This window comes from Plectropomus leopardus, chromosome 1, assembly GCF_008729295.1.
Source record: "Plectropomus leopardus isolate mb chromosome 1, YSFRI_Pleo_2.0, whole genome shotgun sequence".
NCBI lineage: Eukaryota > Metazoa > Chordata > Actinopteri > Perciformes > Serranidae > Plectropomus > Plectropomus leopardus.
In genome coordinates this window covers 2,924,508-2,945,837 of record NC_056463.1, presented here as the reverse complement: position 1 = coordinate 2,945,837, position 21,330 = coordinate 2,924,508, and the positions used below count along the sequence as shown (strand labels likewise).

The 21,330-nt window shown below is 39.1% G+C and overlaps 1 protein-coding gene across 1 annotated transcript in view; it reads right to left on the bottom strand.

Annotated features, from left to right (window-relative positions):
* LOC121943744 (anoctamin-1-like) overlaps window positions 1–21,330 on the bottom strand; it is a 77,696-nt gene that overhangs the window by 36,212 nt on the left and 20,154 nt on the right. Inside the window, exons 3-5 of the mRNA XM_042487350.1 lie at window positions 15,089–15,436; window positions 6,486–6,584; window positions 2,390–2,541 (exon numbers count right to left, since the gene is read on the bottom strand). Coding sequence (XP_042343284.1) covers window positions 2,390–2,541; window positions 6,486–6,584; window positions 15,089–15,436 — 599 coding nt within the window. The remainder of the gene's footprint in view (window positions 1–2,389; window positions 2,542–6,485; window positions 6,585–15,088; window positions 15,437–21,330) is intronic.

The following is a 21,330-nucleotide window of genomic DNA, read 5'->3' as shown; positions in this document are numbered from 1 at the left end:
TTTTGAAATAATTAAATAAATACGGCTACATTTTGAGTAAACTTGACAATCAGATATAAAGTAAACATAAATTTAGACAAACAGTTATATTTGCTTTCCTTTTTTAAGGCAATTGGTTTCCAAGATTATTTTAAGTAATATTAACAGATTTTACAGAATTGCTTTGTAGTATCTTACTACACTGTGAGATTATTACGGTAGTTATCGGGGAATTTTGAGTCAGTTTAAGCATGGCACCGCTGCAGTGTTGTCTCTGCTCGCTGATCTTTAAAACCACCATAGAGTTGATTTCTGCCTCCTCCCTTACAGTTGAATCTAAGCACACGTGGTGCAACTTTATTTGCTTAAGGCAACATTTATTTATGATAATGATTAGATGCACAGAGTGACACTATTGCTCTACCAACCTGGATAACATTTAATAATTTTGCCATTTAGAGATTTTAATACTTTTTCACCACAGCCAGGTTCCTTTCTTTGTATGAGCCATGTCCAAAATCTGGCCCGGAGCAAATTTTAAACAGCCCCCGGCTTGTTGTTAAATATTTACGGTATGATGATATATACTGCTATGATGCCTCACTCATTATTGTTCAATAAAGCCAGATCACTTTGCATTTTTTGTATTTGATAAATGCAGTGTTTAAGAGAGAGCGGCTCTAAGAGGCAGTTTTGCGCTGCTTCAAATGGCAGTAACAGCTGATCATCAGTGGTCAGCTGTCAGCCCTAAGCCCTGCACCATCACAAAGAGATTCAAAGTCTGTGTTAATCATTGAATGTTCATCATAATTGGCTTCAAATCCAAGATAGCAAAGCAACTATTTTGTTTTGCAATTTTTACTTGTTCCAGCAAAACAAAAAAAGCCGATAAACATTTCAACATGCATTACAATTTTTTAGGCTGTGAAACAATAAAAATCCCCAAAAAAGCTCACAAAATCCTAGAGGGACTTATTAACACATCCATAATACACAGCAACATTAGCAATCATGTCAATTTGAGTTTTGAGCCACCTGAATTTAATTCTATCAGCTGTATTTTTGCTCTCCAGCAGCTCCTGAGAAAAGCTGGCTCTCCAGGTGATAAATGTTCCACTATGTTCACCAGCTAGTCGCTAACTGTCTGTTTGCTGCTCGCTGCAGAGCAGGTGGTGTGCAGTGGGTTTATCACAGCTTTTATGCTGCTGGAAACGTGGTTGAAGAGAGAAAAACCCAAACAATGATCCAAAAAAATCTAAAAAAACTCCATAGAACAAGTGGAGCTACAAGGCTGACTGATAATTTTCTGTCAGTTCATCACTTCATCAGCGCCTTTCACATTATTCATTGTCAGCTGACCCATTGTTAACACAAGAATACTGATTACTGCAGCTTTAAAAAGGGAACAAACAAGGAGAATTGTGACTTTGGCATGCTCTGGGATATAATGGTACACTGATCAATATGTTGATTGCAGGGTGATTGTGTAGGTCCACTGTACATGTATGATTCATGTTTTTTACCTCCGCAGCATTTTTACTGAGTACATACTGTGAGTCACAGCATCCATCAGGAAACAGATCAATAGACAAAAATATTACAGAATTAGAACTAACAAGGCTTCACATTATTTAACGTTTACCGCTCATCTCATTTAACGGTGGACTGAAATCCAAATGTAAATGTCTGTTTGCTAGAGACAAAGATCTTACAATATAACAAAATGCAAAAATAACAATAATATGGACGCCAGCAATAATTGTGTGCATCCTAAATGTAAAAAAAGAAGAAGAAGAAGAAAAGGACACTGGACCTTTTCAGGAGCGTAAGGTAAAAGTCTGTTCGCTGGTGAGAAAGATCTTCCTTTTTTTTGGGTAACAATAATATTGAGGGCAGCGATTATTATTGTGCATACTAACATACATGTAAGAAATAACAACCAAACTATATTTTGAACCAAAATATAAGCCATCACTTATGAACAACAAAAAACAATATATTTTTGTTGCTTTAGTAAAATGTTACCTGTTTCAAAAAGAAAAGTGCACTGGACATTTTTCAGGAGGCTGCCTGCTTACAAATGTAAAGTATATTAAAGTGTGGCAAAGCTTTGGCTCTGTGCTCTATGTGTACTCTACATTTTTAATACACAGATGGATATACTGATAACCAGGTTATGTTCATCTGATAACTGTAGTCCAATTAAGATAATGAGCCACTTGACAATTTACTGTAATATCGATTTCAGAGTGCGAACAGCTCAGACGTGTAAAAACTCTTTGGCATGTAGAGTCTGCTGCCTGTGCTGTACACACAACTTGTTAATCTCACACATGTGACAAATATTACAGTCAGTTTGACTAGATGTCTTCACGACTCAAGTCACAAAGCCAGCAGAGATTTTACTCACAGATGCTGCTTCTCTCTGGAGAAAGGGTGGGAGAGGGATTTGACGCTTTGTGGCCGGTTGGCGTCTACTTTCGGGTGGAGAGGAGTCGTGACTTTGTGGATGAACAGTCGGATCTTCTCCACCAGATTACTGCCTTGTTTCACGTCGTAAACCTGCAGAGGAGGCAAAAGAGGTACATTCAGATGTAAATTAGGGGACTACATGTTGTTCCTCTGCCTTCTATATTTAAACAGGTGACCTCACTGCCATCAGAATTTATTTCTCAAGAGGTGAGGTTGATCTGACATTATGATTACTGTATTTAGATGTGATCAGAGAGTAGAGGTAATTTGGCAGTTTTTTTTTAGTAAAGCCTGTGTACTGCCCACATCTAAACCCATCAGACCTCTTACAGTGAGTAAGCAGAGCCTTACAGATAAGCGATTATCTTCATTATGCTTGAAACTAGCAAAAAGTCTTTGGCATTTAAAACAAACTTATGTCTGATAAGAGTGATTTGAAATGCATCAGAAAGAAAATTGTAGGTTTGTAATGGTCAAATTAAGATAAGAGATATTGTCTACGTATAAAGCGAACAGAAGAGGACCTAAACTAGACCCTTGCGGGACACCTTCACAGACCTCAGGCCCTGCTCAGACCAAAGATTTACAACGAAACAAGTTGCAACATTATGAAAACCTACCAGTTTATACTAGTGCAACTATGGATGAGATGTTGTATCATCTCCATTAGGGCTGGGTATTGTTTAAAAAATTAAGACACCAGCACCAAAACCAGTACCTACAAAGTGATACCAATACCAATTAGTACTCATTCGATACCCAAATTGTAAATGAAATGGTGTAGCAATACTTTTGAACTTTTTGTCTGCGGCAGTGTCGACTGTACGCTGGGGACAGTTGGTGACACTCTGTTTGGACACACACACACACACACACACACACACACACACACACACACACTGTCACACAGCTAACATTAACGGTTTAGCATTCAGACCTGCAACTATTTTGAAAGCAGACTGCTTACTTTGGGTTTAGAACTGCTTTTTGGACAAAGCAACTTGTGATGGGGCAATGACCAAAAAGTACATTGATTAATCAACAAAATCAGTACATTGATTGATTAGATAAAATAATCCGTATTGGGAACCATGATAGATAGTTGGACATTAATGCACGACAGAATCGAGCTGTTTCGGTGAGGGTGTGAGTTTGTTGGGACGGGTAACTGCTCGGTGTTAAGATGCTCATCAGGCAGGAGAAGACCTGACTGTCCATTGTGAGGAGAGCAGCTCTGAAGACAGCAGCAACAGAAAGATTGCTGATCGACTGCACGTATCGTTTGACTGCAGACATTTCAATACTACTTTGTACAGGGTTATTTTGATACCTTAAAGGTATCAAGCCCTGGTCCACATAACTCTCTCTCTGTTCTGACTTCCAGCTTTTCAGGAATTAGTAACAACTGTAAAGTCCATTTCAGACCAAAGACTCAATTACTTATGTGTTTCTTTGAGTATGTGTTTGACATGTGTAATCACAGCCAGCAGGAGCAGAGACCCACCGTCAAACACTAACACACAGTGAAGATGGATACCAACCTACGTGTCTGGGTGTTTGTTGTTTCCTGTTTTTGTTTTAAAATCTCCTCACGTGTCATGTCTTTTTTTACTTCCTACCTTTCTCTTTTTCCCCATTTTCTGAGACACCTGCTTTGTATCAGTCTGTTAGTCCTTCCTTGTTCCAGACTCTTGCCAGCACACCTGTCTCGTATTGGTTTTGTTTTCTCTGCGCTTTTGTGTTATCTACCACACCCTCATTTTCTCCATTGTTAGTTAATCCTTTCACCAGTGCCCACTTACTTCATCTGTGTTTTGTTCTTGTGATTACTTCTCTGTATAAATACCTGTGTTTCCCTTTGTAACTTGTCAGTTTGTGGTCGATGTATCTTGGTTTGTTCTTGTTTTTGATTCTCATCGTGGCTTCTCATGTCACGGGCCTGTTCCTAGAATCTGGTAATTAATTATTATTTATTCAAGTTCTTGTGGCCCACCTGTTGCTTCATCACTTTAATTCACTTGCCTGCAATACTGGGGTCATGAGACGGGCATGGACCGAGGGCTGCTGTCAAAGAATACCACAGCAAGAGAACAAATTATCTGCTGACAGTTTGTAACCAACCTGACCAGCTATGCTCGGTATAAGTTGACTGGCTGTTAAAACAGACAGTGTGGTTATTGCTCTAAACCAGCCACTGGCAATTTGACAAACTGAGTTGCAGAAAACACCATCAACTGGCTGGAGTCAAGCTGAGACAGGCCAGTTCACGCTGCTGCAAATTTCCCCTGCAATATTCTGAAACGGTTTTGCCTTATTGCAAATACTTGATCTGAACTGGGCACTTGACTTGGAACCATTAGAAACCAGAACAATTCAAACTACTGAATGTATTGTTAATGTAATTCTAAACTAGAATTACTGCTTTAAGGTTGTATGCCTCCATGAACCCGAGAAGTTGAAGTCACAGTTTAAATCCAAGTCTTTGAAAACATGGACGCTTACTACACATATTTCCCCAGTAGAAAAGAGGACTTTTACAATTGCACAGTTTTAAGGTGGACACCAAACGTTAGTGTCATCAATTCAGTATCTGGCCAAAATTCTCTCCTTCTCTTTCTGAGGTTGAGCAACAACCAGAAAATTGTTTTGCAGAACATTGACATGTCAAGAGGAACGTAACGTGTGATCACTTCATCATTTTGTCCTATCAGACAATTGTGTGAAATTTTGTCATGGTAAGCGTATGACTTCCTGATTTATGGCCAAAAACACATTTCGTGAGGTCACAGTGACTTTGACCTTCGACCACCAAATTCCAATCAGTTCATCCTTAAATCCATGTGAACATTTGTGTTAAGTTTGAGGAAATTCCCTAAAGTCCTTCTTGAGATATTACGATCACAAAATGAGATGGACACAAGGTCGCAGTGACCTTTGACCTTTGGCCACCAAAGTCTAACCAGTTCACCCTTGAGTCCAAATGGATGTTTGCACCAAATTTGAAGAAATTCCCTGTCGGTGTTCTTAAAATATGACGTTAGATTGCAACGGATAAGCTCACAGTAATATTTGACCACCAACTTCTAATCATTTCATATTTGACTCAAAGGAAATCTTTGCTCCAAATTTGAAGAAATTCTTTCTGTTCCCGAGATAACAAACTCACAAAAATGACCCAAATGCAAGGTCACGGTGACCTTAACTTTTGACCACCAAAATCTAATCAATTCATGTTTTAGTCTGAAGGAACATTTGTGTGAAATTTGAAAACAATCCCTCAGGGCATTTTTGAGGTATCATTTTCACGAGAATGGGATAGACGAGGTCACAGTGATCTTGACCTTTGACCTGTTACCCCTAATCACTTCCCTTTTGAGTCCAAATGGGCATTTTGCCAAGTTTAAAGAAATTCCCTCAAGGTGTTTGTGAGATATCACGTTCACGAGAATGGGAAGGACGAATGGACAATCGCAAAAAAATGCTGCCTCATCGTTGCAGATGAATGTGCTATGGTGGGTCTGAATTGTAATTGCTGAGGTTGCAATCAGTTATTTGTATCTAGAAAGGCACACAGTTTTCTATGGATGCTAGGATAGGTTTCAAACAATGTGGTTGGTATTTTTGGACTGAGTCAGCTAATGTATTGTATTTTGTGCCAATATTCAATACCACTGCTTTTTGATGATTAAGTTAAAGCAGATTGCAGTGAGATTTTTGGCTGCACAGTCTCCCCTTGTAAATACAGAATAAACTGTGCAGTATGGCATTTCACAAATAGCTTACATGCATTCTGCATTCCACTTATAATTTCATCAAAATCTAATTACAAGGCTTGTTTGAGCTGTCACAAAAAATTGGCCTCATTGGGGGTTATAATGTGACATGGATGCAAAGCACAGAGGAGCAGCAAACATCCATCTTCTCACTTGTCACCACTCAGCACTGCAGCTCTGAGTTCAAACCGCCTCAGGACAAGAAAAAAACTACCGTAAATTTATGTTTGACAAATTGACACTTTACTGATAGAGAGGTACCTTCTTTGTCGGCATCTTGAGCTTCATGAACTCCGCCTCTCGACACAGTACGTTCCACGGGGCATGGATCTTCAAGAAGCCGATTCCAGGGATCTTACACTGAAATAAAACAAGATTTGGTTATTTAAATGCTATTCTCTGTGAGGTCACTGCAGAAACATCAGACAAATCATGACTAAATTCATGACTAAAATGCACATTTGGTTGACAAATAATTGGAACAAACACTGCAGCTTGCAGAGCAGCATGTTGCTCTTCTGTCAGATTTAAATCTCTTCTGTCTGGTGGAAAATCCTCTGCATCCATGTCAGCACAAACTCCCATCTTTATTGCTGCATATGGGATTGTTTCTGCAGCCTCTGCTGTTATGTAAAACCACTCATACACTGCCAGACTCACTTCACACCCTCCTGCTCGGCACACTGACCTGTCTGGATACAGAAATACATAACAACCAATTCAAACTAGCTGACTAACTGTGCATCGCAGAGGTTTAGCATGTATTTCCATATGAAATCTAAATGTTCTTTTCCATCTGATGATTGTTAGCAGTGGTTGATGATGTTAAACTGTGGGGAAATGAGGGTCCAGCAACAGGAAAGATACAGCAGGGGTAAATACTGTTGTGCATTTGGAAAAAAGACACTATGTGTATGTGCCCATTGCTCATTAATTTAAACACATTCACGATCCATTAAATGGACAAAGTAATTGATGCTGCTGGCCCATAGGAACTCATGTTATTGATCTGCTCTGTAAGGAGCTCAATTTATATTGTGAGAAAAGCGGCCGTGTGTCTTTGAATAAAACAGATGCCTCTGTATGTTGACAATGTATCCAGGGAATCATAATGATAAAACGGGAATCAGGTAAAATAATAACTATAGTGTAAAAGATTAAAATCCTTAATATAACTTAAGCTTATTGTTGAAATTCTATGAACAGTAAGCACTATAAATTCAAATATGCTTTATTATAGGACTTTTTGCTACCAGAGATTGTAATTTTGTGTTTAATTTAGTTTTATGAAGAAAATGACTTTTATGCAAATGTGTTCAGAATGAAAATATGTTAGGGACTGAAAAGATTACTCTTTCTTCTGTGAGTAGTCATTAGTTGCTTTGGGTTAATACCTGGCATAAAACACAGTTTAAAAAAAAAGTCACACACATCCAAGTGTCCAATAGAGTGGGTGCTGGATCAAAGAAATATCCGGCAGAGTAGAAACAAACACATCCTGTTTACAGCCGGCGGCTGCTCCTTAGATTTCATTATTTCCTTATTACTACCTGGAATATTCATAAGTTAGAATTAAAATTACAGTATCATTAGTATTTATCTTATCTATACCCTTGAATGATTGAGGTCAGCACAAATAAAACAAACACAAGCAACTTGCCAAACTTTTAATTAACAACCATTAAAGTGCTAAATGTAAACATGGCCTCCTGCTGTTAGTTTTCTTTAGGAGTGATCATGATATTTTGAGAAAAACCAGGTCAATCTGTACTGATATAAGAAAAGAATCGACCTGAGGCCAGTCCTCAAGTACACAGGTATTTTTGAAAATGTTTTTTCCCCTCTTTTGTTCTCGGCAAAAAACTATCTCATCCACACAACCAGTGGTATTAAAAAAAAAACAAAAAAACAAATGAGAAAGCAAAAACACAGTTGAGGCAATGTCAAGAGCGTGTCAAACCAAATCTGCACTGTTTCTACAACTGGTTATATATATTCTATTTATCCATAAACATAAGCATTCACACACACACACACACATTACTGTGCAATCATATTTATAGGCAATATTTCTTTATCTCTACAGTAAATATATAAAACACCATGTGCATAGTTAATGTATCATGTGCAGCTACATACAGTATCTGCATAGGTGAAAGGTATATATAGACTTGATATTATTTGTTTATTTATTTTCATCTCATTTTGATTTACTTTTTCTAATATTTTTATTTTAGCACTCAATCACTTTTTTCCTTTTTCTTTTGCTTCTCACTCTTGAGCTGCTTTAATGTGTGAATTTCTCTGGTGTGGGATTAATTAAGTGTTATCTTATCTTAGCCGACAGACAGTGATATAACCGTAACACGAAAGCCATGCAAACAAGAAGATTACGCTGGCCAAAAGCCTGAAAAAAAGCTATTATCATGAGGCTGGAAGCATTGACCTCCGCAGCACATTTTGATGCCTCTGTTTCAGTTCGTTAACTGTACATGTATGTATAAACATGTAAAAAGTCCTGTAGGCAAGGTTTGAGCCAGCACTATTTTGGCCACTTCTATCATTGCATGAAAATGTCACCTCATTTGTGACACCTCAAAAAGAGACATAACAGCACACAGTCCGACAACTGAAGCAAAAATCTCTTTTCCTTTTTTATGTCAACACCACAGACTGTACATAAGGATGGACACCATGACAGTTCCTCCAAAGTGAAGCTTGTTAATCTGAATCTCCCCCTGGTGTCTGACTGCAGTTTAGGCCCCTCCATGCTAGTGAATGGGACATGGGCCAAACTAAAAACTCAAAGTACACACCAAAATAAATGTTTTCCAAAGATGGTTTCTGTCACTGAAGGGAGTTCTCATCACCCTGATGTTTGTTCAAGTGTTTGTTTTTATGATAAGTTTGGTTTTAATGAGTTATTCACTCTATAAAAAGGGGATTTTCAGTCATGATTGACCACTGTGACAGCCAATCCATGTGCTTGCATTCAATGGGGCTGCTCACGATTGGTTGGATGGGTGTTTTGGCGGGAACTCCCCCACCGTGGATATAGCTACTGCGCAGACTCTGGCTCCGAATGACGTCACCAGTGCAAGATGGCAGCGGCCATATCCCAGATATTTTAGCCTCACTTTGGCATAGTGGGGGTGAGTGGGGGCCCATCGTCCATCTTTATATGAAGTCAACACTGAAGTGTTTTACAAAGTTTTCAGTAACCTAACATGCAGTTTGCATATGGACGAAAGGCCAAAATGCAAAGAAAAAAACTGTTTTCAAATGTACCTGTAAACTTGTGGGCTAGACCTCAATCATAACTATAATAAGGACACAACATCATGTGTCGTTCCATACATCGACCCACTAAAAAAGTCTGTGATTAACACCTAGGCGGACTCAAGCCTCCATAACCCTCCTGTCTTCAAAGTTTGCCTGCACATTTCAAGTCATTTAGAGTGACATCTTGTAACACTGCGGGTTGCTAAAAGCCTTTTTCAGACCACAATAAGAAACAAGATATGTTATGTCACAGGTTTTCTTATGGAGGTTTTAACGGATGAGTCACTGTGAAGAGTCAATTTACTTCCATTTGTCTTTTGGACAGAAAACTGAAGAAAGGACAAAAAGCCCTGGTTCTCCATTAATGAAAACAAATCTCCTTGTACTCATGGGTCCACTCACGTCGCAAATACACAAGAGCTACCAGGAATACAGCCTAACAAACATCCACATTTAGATGAGATAAGACACAAAAAATAAACGTCAAAGTACTGCTCTGGAGTCAGTTCAAAGACGTGGATCGACTAAAACAACAATTATCAGAATGTCAACAGACCCGATTTAGATCAGTCACTTCTTTCTTTATTTTTAATGAAATCTAAACATATTTGATGTTTATTTTATTATGTTATTAAAATGTCAGCATCCACTCAGGAGGTTATTAAATTAAATTAGATAAACTAAATTGCCTGGATTTTGTCTTTCACTGGCAGCTCTGAAGGCAACAAGACAATTAGTTCCATTTTAATGCGAATGAATTTCTCATTTAATTAGAATAAAGTGCAAAATTGAGGTAGTGTACATGCTTTGGATGACGGGAAAGGCAAACGTGTGCAAGGACAGAAAACAGGAGAAAACATTGGATAAACACAGTAACAGATTTCTTGTCTATTGTTGTTGTTGTTGTCCAGCACTTGTACATGTGAGATGTGACTGTTTGTCTTCGCTGTAGGCTGTTAAAGTTAAGTTAGTTAAATGTATTTCAACTCTGTGCGCTCAACGCAGCACTCTGCAAATTTCACGCCCAGTGCCTTATGGCATCATCAGTGTTTGTAAATACGTGACGCTCCCATTGCAATACATTACAAAAATAATATAAAATATAATAAAACAAATAAATGTCAGTTACTCACAATATTCGTTATCCTTTAAGTGATTACATTATTGGTTCTGTTTAATCGTAGTTAATATTTCTCCTTAGTTCCTCTATTTTTCCTTGATGTATCATTATATGTGTCCCCCACGCACACACATACTCACACACAAAGCTCATGTAACGCATTGAGCACCTTCTGTTCCTGACTGTGCACAGCATCACAGACTGGTCTTCAAGCTGAGCCCATATGTACAACATAATGAACTGTTCTCACCTCCTTTTATACAGCTTAACCCCCATTCATTACCAGAAACATTGATTCAAACCACAGAGGTACAAATAACAGAATAGTAAATTCAATGCATGGTCAATATGGTAAATTGCACAGAAACCTGGTATCAATCAGGCGCCAGTGTTTAATTATTAGAGGCCGCGGTATTGATAAACTCAGAAGTAGGGCTGGGGGATATGGAAAAAGGTCTTATCACAGTAATTTTTTTTCATATCAGTTGATACCGATATATATCACGATATACATCAAATCACTATTTCTGTCAAGCTAAAAGGTTCCCTTTGACTCCTGAGTGAGATGTGAAGATATCATAACCAGTGATGCACGATCATGATTATTTCAACCCACACCGGAGACACCGTCGGACAATGAGGGTGGATTGGACATTTGGAGACACCAGCGGAGAATGAGAGCGGAGCGGACATGGCTGGAATGCGTTCTATCGACTACATCTCATATTTCAATCGAGGAAAAGCTATATCGCGATTAATATCGTTATCGTTTTATCGCCCAGCCCGACTCAGAAGTTATCCGTCCTGCATTTGGTATTGGAGAAACAACGCAAAAGATTTCTGGTTTATCTGGGCTACATAAACCTCATCTTGCACCTTTATCTCACCAACTTTGTTTCTAACTTGCATTAGATTAATACATTTCATCCATGATGCCTTTTCTTTAATCCTAATCCAGAAGAGAGACCTCTTAATTAGAGGCCGTCGTGTACACACACACACACACACACACACACACACACACACACACACACACACTCACACACACTCACAGACCCTGCTCTTAGTGACAAATGGTGGAGAGACTAAATGCTCAATACTCATACTTCATTAGGGGTGATGGTGACGATGCTTGTTACCATAAGTGCAACATGTCTTTTGCATGTAAGGGGGAAAACAAAGGTCGACCAATATTGGATTTTAAAAAGATGGATTGATAACAATAGTTTTGAACAGGAAAAAGCCAATAGCCCATTAATCAATCGGCTGAAGAATGCACCGAAACACACTCACACAGCAGAAGGGACCTGCTTTCTCTGGATTAATACCCACTGATAAACTCTCCCCTCTTCAGCTCCAGTCAGCGATGTACGACCTGGCATGAGCGGTGGAGGTTGCGCAGCATCGGCCACTACTGGAGGCATGTTCTGCCAATACCAATATTTTGTAAAATGTCCTATCAGTGCCGATTAATCAGCCAAACCAATAAATTAGTCGACCTCTAGCAGAAACATGAGGAATCTTTTAAGACGTCCAGCAAAAGTTGGCCTGCCCAATGAACTGAATATTAATCATGATCGTGGTTTTGAACACGATAAACATGTTAAATTATAAACATGATCAACTGTGACAGCCAGCACCTCTTTTTGAAGAGCTGTCATGCAGCTACATGTGCACTCTGCAGCAGGAGCCTGTAAAAAATGTTCCTGAATGATGCAAATGCAGATAGGCAAAAAACAAAACAAAACGCGGAATGATATGATTACATGATAACGATTAAAAAAAGAGAAAGCGGCCAGCGTCACACATACACTGTCATTCTGTGGAAAACAGTGACGTAATATTCAAAAGTTCTATAAATATTGCTGTGTTCATAAATTCAACCTGAAATGGTAAGAGCATCATCCAAACTATTGTTTAGAAACTTACAGATTGAGTTTGAGGCCACGTTTTGACGAAAACAGCCCTACTAAAAACATTAGAGTCTTTCCTTTGCATTTAAAAAAAACCTGCGTTCATATGATAACATTATGATCCTCATCATCATCATTCATTTTTCACATGTCAAGGAAAATAAAATAATGGTACAGAATAAAATGCAATACAATAAAAGAACACGAATTCGCAAAAACAACCGAAAACACTGTAGTATGCATGCCAGGCCAGCAGTTGAGGGTGTAACTTTGCAATGACATATTATAGGAGAACACCTCGCGCCTGTGCATAAAGACATTCCTCTACAGAGCGAACGCACCAGAACAGACAGCGTTAATAAACTCAGTATAGTCAGCGGCACAAACACAGCAGTGTTTTTATTGTTGTCCTTCGACTCATGCACAGCTATTTGCCTAAACGAAATGCACATGTTTACATGGCAACACAAGGAACCTGGTTTCAAAAGTCTGCATTTTTAGGACCCCAAAATGCCATTGCCACATGGATGAAAGGCCAAAACGCAATAAAAGTTTAACGTTTCATGCGAGAACCGTTGCCGTGCGGTCCCATAGAGCGCTCAGAGCATGCTTTGGACACTCACAACAGACCGATGGAGAGGTCTCGTAAGATTGTTAGCTAATTTTACAGACTATCAATAACATTTCAGCCTTGTATTATGAGTTACTTCCCTATGAGGAGTGTGCAAAGTAAACAAGTTGGCTTATTTAAAATATAAGGAAAATAAAGCAATGTTATTGCTTTTATTAATTTGTTTCAAAATGAAAAGAAGAACCATAAAAGTACTGAAACAAAAAGCAGTACCTTTAGGTGTAGAAGTACCTCTAAAATCAATACTTATCCCTGTTGGTCAATGGTTGACACGCTTGTCTGACTTTGATCCTAAACGTACCTGAAGCATGAGCTCATGAATAAAAGATGACAACAGCTATCTTATAGCAGGTAGCCTTTTCTGTGCGGAAGATAATCAGGAAAACTCATTACACGGACAGTAGCAGGGTGATCGCTGGCTTTAAGAGGTAATAGAGTTGAACTCTTGAGAGATCGAAACAAAGCAGAAAAAGAGATGGAAATGGAATTCAAATTTATCTCTAAAACACATTCAAATTCCCAGCAGATCCAGTCCTGTCACCCTCAGGCTCCTCACTATCAGACCTGAATCTGCCATTAAACTGCTGGATGCTAAACCTGCTTTCTCTAAACCAGTCTCTCTCTTTCAACTTTCACTTTCAACATTTAAAGAAACATATAATTGACTGTTTGCTAAATCCTTCCCCAAGCAGCTGATCATAGGCTGAGCTTTAGAATGATCTACATCCCAAAGTGGTGTGTATAGGGCTGTGATAGTCCACATTTAAAGAGTTTAGCTTCAGTATTTTGGCAAAGAGCCAGAGTTTTAAAGGAGACCAATAATGTTTTATCCTTTTTTCTGTCATATAAATGTTGGTTAAAAGGTTGGATGTTCACAGGAACGGTGACCAACGTTTGAAATCATGAGGTAAATACTGAATACTGTTTCCAGTGTTGTTGTTGGGGGTTTTGTCACTATGGATACAAGATGTCGTCAGATCAGGACGGACTTCTTTATCTGGTCATCTGCTCCAGGCACCTTACTGCAAGTGTTGACATTACATAGACATCACTACTACATGTAGCTGCATGCTAACATCAGGAAAGCATGTAATCTTGGTTGCCTGGTGATTTTTCAATGGCCTTTATGCATCAAAACAGTCATTCCCCTGGCAGCAAAGACGGTGCAGAGACGCAGAGGTAAAGGCTTTTGAAAGGCGGCTGGGACACACTCTCACCCCTTGGGAGCTTTGGGGTTTAACATAAGCACAATGTAACCAGAGCTGCAATGTTAGAGGATTACAGCAGACGGCAGTAGATGTGAAGGGACGGTGTCCACTCAGGTGCACTTCAGGTGTGCTATTTTTAGCATCATTGTGTGCAGGAATAGAACTTTTTGGGGACACTTGAATGGATGGCCGCTGATTGTTTTTACATAGAAAGCATTTATTAAGGCTCTTTTCAATAATTGCAATATTTTTATTGTTACCCATGTCTTTCTAAATATATTTCTACCCCAGGGCGACTGCGAAACAAATCAATCAATTCCCACGCTCTGTGATAGTGTGCCAGCTATTGAGCCTTTTACATCCCTTTTTTTTTTTTGACCAACAAAAAGCATGTTATAGTGGAAACCCGAAATACAAGTATGAACCTGAAAATGAGCAGAATAAGTCCCCTTTACAAAAGGAATACAAACATCAAGTGAGAAATTCTCCATTGTTACCATAAAAGTACCCATGAAGTGAACTGGCACCTCTTTAGCTACCCAACCACACTTCATACTTGCTCAGGTTCCCAACCCAAGTCCCCGCGGACTGAGCAGCTACTGCTCACATCAGATTTCATCCCTGCGGTGCGAGAATGGAAAGCTCTAAGGTCGAAGCAACAGTCGCTAAAAGTTTCATTTTCAAAATGCCACATCATATTCAGCACTCACCCCTTCATCCTTTTCCAGCTCCAGTCCCGTCTCCAGGAGGTTTTCCTCGAACTCCTCCCGCCTGAAGCGCTTGTCATCCTCATGATAGTCACCCCGTTGCTCCTGGGCGGCGATCTCCGGGTCCTCCTTTGGCTGCAGAGGGGCACGGCTGCTTCTTGAGCTCAGGCTGCGCCGAAGCCGTCGGATGAAGTTTTCTCCTCCGAACCTGGAGGACTGGCGCCGGATGCTGTTGGGCTTCTGGATCTGGTACGCCAGCACGTAGTCCACACGCCGCCGGCCATCAGAGAAGAACGGGCCTAACCGTTGACACAGAGGCGAGCCGTCATCTGCGTAAAGGTTTTTCATCGGCTAGAAGCAAGACAAAGAGACAAAATATGATAGATGAGTGTATGCATACAAACAGTTCTTATCCTTACAATATGGATAATGTTGACAAAATACTACGAGGTCAAAATCTCTGCAGTGTTTTTACTGTCTGTAGTGACAGGGTCAGATTTATTCAGATAAGGACTTTTCTGTCACATGCAATCATTCTTAGCTATCATTATGCCGGCAGTCGCCTTGGAGGAATTCACTTTGAGAGTCATCCTCCATCATGCAAGCAAAACTTCCTTGAACACATGCACGCACACACACACACACACACACACACACACACACACACACACACAGACATACTGTGCAGCAGAAAACACTTTCATCTACACTGCTGCTTAGATTTTCTTCAAAACAAAACAAAAATGTATAATTAATTATTTTCAAAATTGTCCGTTGTAAGTGGCAATTTTATCAAACATCTTACTAACAAAATAAGAACAAATCGAGGATACAAGCAAATATAAAAACAAAATGTGTTCATATATCGTTTGTTGCGTTAGGCCCATTGTATAGGAGCTTGTTGTTGACCTGCTGCCCTCAGATATATTCTCATCATGACAGATCCTTTCCTGCTTGCTGGAAATGCCCCAAAACACATGCTAAAGGACTTGGTAAGCTAATTTGGACACCTGAGGATTTTTTTTGTCTTAAATTGTCTGTATAGTTGACACTGGCCTTCCATAAAGAATAAAGCAGGCATGTAAAAAAATCAAGCCCGGGGGCCGGCTGTTGCAGATTATAAACAGCCCACAGCTTGTCTTTCAGAATATACTATATGTTGCCTGCCACACATTATTGGTTAAGAAAGCTATTTTATTTTCCTTTTTTTTGCACCTCATAACCACACGACTTTCATACAGTTTGCAGACATGCACAATGTAGGAACTATGCAGGTGGAACTAATGAGTTTTCATAAACAGACCCTGAACAAGCAAATGAACGGCAGGATAAAAAAAATCAAACAAAGGCAACAATCAAGCAAAAGATCTGCACACTGCACTTAAAGCTCCCAATGAATTTTGCAACGTTTTGATCAGAGATCTTCGTCAGGCAAACATGGCCACAGCAAAGATGTGTACAGTCGACAGTGAGGACCATTTTCGCAAACAGTGGAAATTTAAACACTTTTTGTTAAAAGAACAAACAGTTGGTTCGTCTCATTTGAATTAATTATTTTTTAAATTATGCAGATGATGTGAGAAGCAACTGCCCAATCAAAAAAGTTTAGACATCCCTGAATTAAAGCAAAGCAGCCTAAACCCTTTCATACACTGAAGGAAACACTGACCTGGAACAAAATCAAGTACTAGTAATATCTACTAGTACTGATACTACATAGACTTTGTCACTTATATAATGAAGTTGTTTCAAAAATGTTTAAGACACTAAGTTTCTAAGTTCTAATCTTGTGTCTCTGTGTTATCATTGACATTTTTAATATGAAATTGCTGTTTTTTCCTCTTCTCATAAAATATTAAAAGAAATATATTTAGATGACTCATCTGGGACTCGGCAGTTACATAAATTTAAACAATCAAATGAGATTTGGGCTGAAGCACTTGACCTGCTAGTGTAGGCAGCTAGCAGACACATGGTAATTGATTAATTGACTGTGCTTTTATAGCACTTTTCAAAGGACAAAATACTTATCAATTTGCCTTTTATTCGCCCATTCACACACTCTCACACACCGATAGCAATGGAGCAGCCGCACAACTCTAAAAAAGCTTACCAGCACTGGGACGACAAATGTCCTGAGGGTGTCAGAGAGACCACAATGTTAAGAGTTAATCCTTCAGGGAGCTTAAATATGTTCACTAATGCTCAACGCCTGTTAGATTTTTATTCACATGTATTTTGTGCATGCAGAAAAAGTCAGGGCTATCAAAGAAATTAAGGTTTATCTCCAGTAAACCAAGAATGTCTACTCAAAATATGCCAATAAAGTGACCAGTAGCTGTGGAAATCTCTGGAAAATAACTAGAAAATTTCAAAGAAAGATGGAGACTGACAGGCAGAGTGAGAGCGCTGGTAGACGGGTGACATAGTTGGTGGTTGTATAAGCACTTCATGCTATTCATTCTCTGCAGAATACACCTGATGGTTCACTGCACTAATGCACTCTTGAGCGCTATACACTTTAACACTAGAAATGTAACACCATTTACTGTCCTCTGAGAGTTAGTGGAGACAGCCGGCCCATCGTACACAAGATGATGTTCAACAAGACGCAACATACAACAAAACATGTGCCTCTCCCTTTGAATCATGTTCACCATTTCATGAAGTATGTAATTTACATACCGAGCAGTGTCCACAGAGTGATGCATGTCTTGCATGGTATATTAATGTTTTGCAATTCCCCACTGCATGAAATGAAAGGTCACGTTGTCCTTGTTACACAGTGGATTATGAAGCCCTTCAATATGCTGATTGGCAGCATCCCTGCACAGATGACACTTCATTTCCTAATCTGCATTTTTCCTGGTTGTGCATGCTTATTAGGTTTCTTCTTTAACAAATTCACTGATTTCTTTCCCCTGATGTTTGGCCATTGCTCTGTTAGCTTTGGGCTGTTTTAACTGTTTTTGAGTCAGAGATTTGAATAATCAGTTAGACAGAGATCACTCTCCAAGTCGAGCAGTCTTTTTCTTTTTTTTTTTTTTGCTGGTCAGTGTGCTGTGCAGTGTACTTCTAAGGATGTTTTGGACCAGTAGTCTTCTTTTCTATGGATTTACTCAGCTTTTTAGGCTTAAATAGGATACAGACAGAGAAGCAAAACTCATCTGTAAAGGCAGTGAAACAGTGGAGCGTCAGGACATAAAGAGAGAGCTACAAGCTGCAAACAGCTGCTTTTACAACCTTCATCTTGCTGATTTTGACACACAATCGTTCATAAGGTCAAAAATAGTGTTATAGAGTCCTGCGCTCTGATCATTTTTGGTTTTAAAACAGTGGCCTTGTGTTTTGTTGTTTTGTTTGAGCCTTTCTGTCATATTTCTACCTGCTGATGGCCAGTTTTTGTATTTTATATTTTTAATAAATCTTTTACTATTTGCTTTGTTTTGTATTTCATATTTACTCAGCATTGTGTTTCTACTTTGCATGCTTTGTATATTTAATCAAATGTATTGCAACTTCAACACAGCAATCGTAAAGTTAAATGAATAAACTCTTTTTAATGAGAAAAAATCTATATAGTTAGCTAAAAAGCATGACTGAGATTTAAAGGGAAAAAAGTAAAAAAAAAAAAAATTTAAAAAGTAGATAACCTGTGGGGCTGGTCTCCTACCCACCGGGACCACCGAGTCTCTTCAATCCGCTCCGGTGTCACTGTCGGGCGGCTTGGCGGCTTCCTCCGCCTCGGTGTCGGACTCGGGCTCCGGGGGCGGGGCAGGTGAACAGGTGGCTGTAGCCGGGCTGTGGTTCTCTGTCTCGGTGTCATGCTGATGTTCAGGTCCTGTTGATGTTGCTGGTCTGGTTCCAGTGGAGGTGGGACAGTTTAACTGGTGGCTGTTAGTGGCTGCTGGTGACGGTTACTATGGTTACTGTTTTCCTGTTAGCTAACAGAGTTAGCATCTTCGCTAGCAACATTAGCATCGTCCTCGCGAGGCTTTTGAAAAAAGGTCGAGATAGTCGGTGTGTTTTCCGAAGTGTCCTCTTCTCCCCAGCCTTCCGCTTTACTGCACAACATTGTTGTCGTTTGTTTGTTCCTTTTTTCTGTCTTCAAACGTTAGCACCGTTTCCGCTCTCCGAACTCCCGCGGTCACCTGACTCAGCGTCATCAGCGTCATCAGCGTCATACAGACAGCGAACCAATCAGAATGTTTTTTCTTAATAGCGTTTAAATCACTTCACTTAGTGCGCTAGATTAAAGGGCTCTTAAAGGCCTCTGACTTCACTATATTACAACCGTGGTTTAAAATAACTTTGCATTCAGTGGTTCATATTTCAGCACACTCTTCAGTTTATTTAGTTTATTTTTGTTTTTTCAAGTGCAATCTGCCAAAAGGAAAATCCGTGCTTGGTGTGGTAGACCACCATAGTTGTGAAAAAAAAGATAAAATAAAATAAAAAAGAAATTAAAAAAATGCAAATACAAAATATGCCTCGTATTTCAGGTGATTAAAAAAAGCCATATTTCACAAAATGGCAATTGAAATATTTTTTTTAAACTTTTATTGGCCTAGTGATGGGTACATGGAGGGTACATGGAGTATACAAACTTATAGCACAGCAAGACGTTAGTTCAGCTTTGTATTCTGGCATTTCTTTCTCTTATATATTTATACATCAGGTCAATTTTTTTCTATTAAATTGTTAATGCAGCTGGCGTAGTGACTGTGGGGTAATTACATGAAGATCAGACTCAAAGCACAGAGCGTACTGTACTCCAGCACTGTTACTCCCACTGCAGCCACACAAAACACCACCGTGGAAAATGACCTGAAATATGTAAATTTGACTACATCCATTGTTCTCACTTCTGTAACACCACCGAAACACACTGGAGCAAAACCAACAATGTTGGATTCTTTATTATCCGTATTAATGTTCTGATGTGATCCAGTGTAATTCTAAAACAAAACAAAAAAACTCCTCTGTGTGACCTTGTCGACTCTTATCCGTCTGATTACAGCTCAGTGTAGTATCCTGCCACTTGATGAATTAAACTCCAGGCTATTTGCACTTGTAAGCCTGTGTGTGTGTGTGTGTGTGTGTGTGTGTGTGTGTGTGTGTGGGTGTGTGTGTGTGTGCTGGCCGGTTATTGTAACACACTTCTGCAGGCTCTCGGAAAAAAACCACGAGGCGCCCGCCGGTCAAACACACGCACAGCTACAGCCACTGACCCCCGGCGATCTGACGTGCAGTCCAGAAGGCTCGCTGTTTATCGCGCTGTGTAAACTCTGACAGAAAAATCTTTGTTTTGATTACATTACAGGAGAATGTATGATGCTTGGGGGAAATTATGTCAATGTGGCAACAAAACACTGAAGGACACGACAGGGAGAAAATAGAATACAGACATAAAAATAGACCATAAACAACTGTGTGCTTGTAAACACATGAATCTAAAAATTAAATATATGCTACTTATATAGTCTATTTTATAATTTTAATTTCTAAACAAAATAAAACAAGAATATGAGTTTACAGCAGCGTCATCACAAAGTAAACCAAACTGAAGTTGAGGTCTGGAGTTTGCTTGTTTGAGCGGTTATGAGGAAGTTAATGTAGAAATGGAGATGGTGTTTTGAAGGTCATGTATACTGCGTTTGTTATCTTAGTTCTGCATATTAGCAGGCTAACATTTAGGCACAACATGGCACATGCTAATTAGCACCAAGACAAAGTGCAACTGATGGATTTTAGTTGAGCAGGTATTTGTTCACAACACGAAGCAATGGACAAAGGTGAAAAACTGACCTGATAATGGCTTTAACCCTTTAAAACCTGGGCAAATTGGCTTGATTCAGAAGAAATGGCTCAAAAATAAGCAAGAAATGGGTAAAAAGTACAAGAAAAGTACCTGAAAATTAGCAAAAAAAAAATCCCAAAACAAATGGGGAAAGTACAAAACAAATCAAAACAAGCAAACAAAAAACAACACGGTAACAACAAGGTAATGACATGAAAAAACCTGCATCAAAAATTAAAATGATTCTGTAAGATAATTTTAAATTCATAATTATGATAATTAGAAATGTAGTTCCTTGGGAACTTCTTCCTAGCTTTTTTTTTTTTTAAATCTAAATCTACAAATTTCTTGGAATATGCATATTGCCATTTTCCCCTTGTGTGCTCAAAAGAAATCCAACCAATTCAAGAGAGTTCATAGGCTTAAATACTTTTAAAAGGCTAGT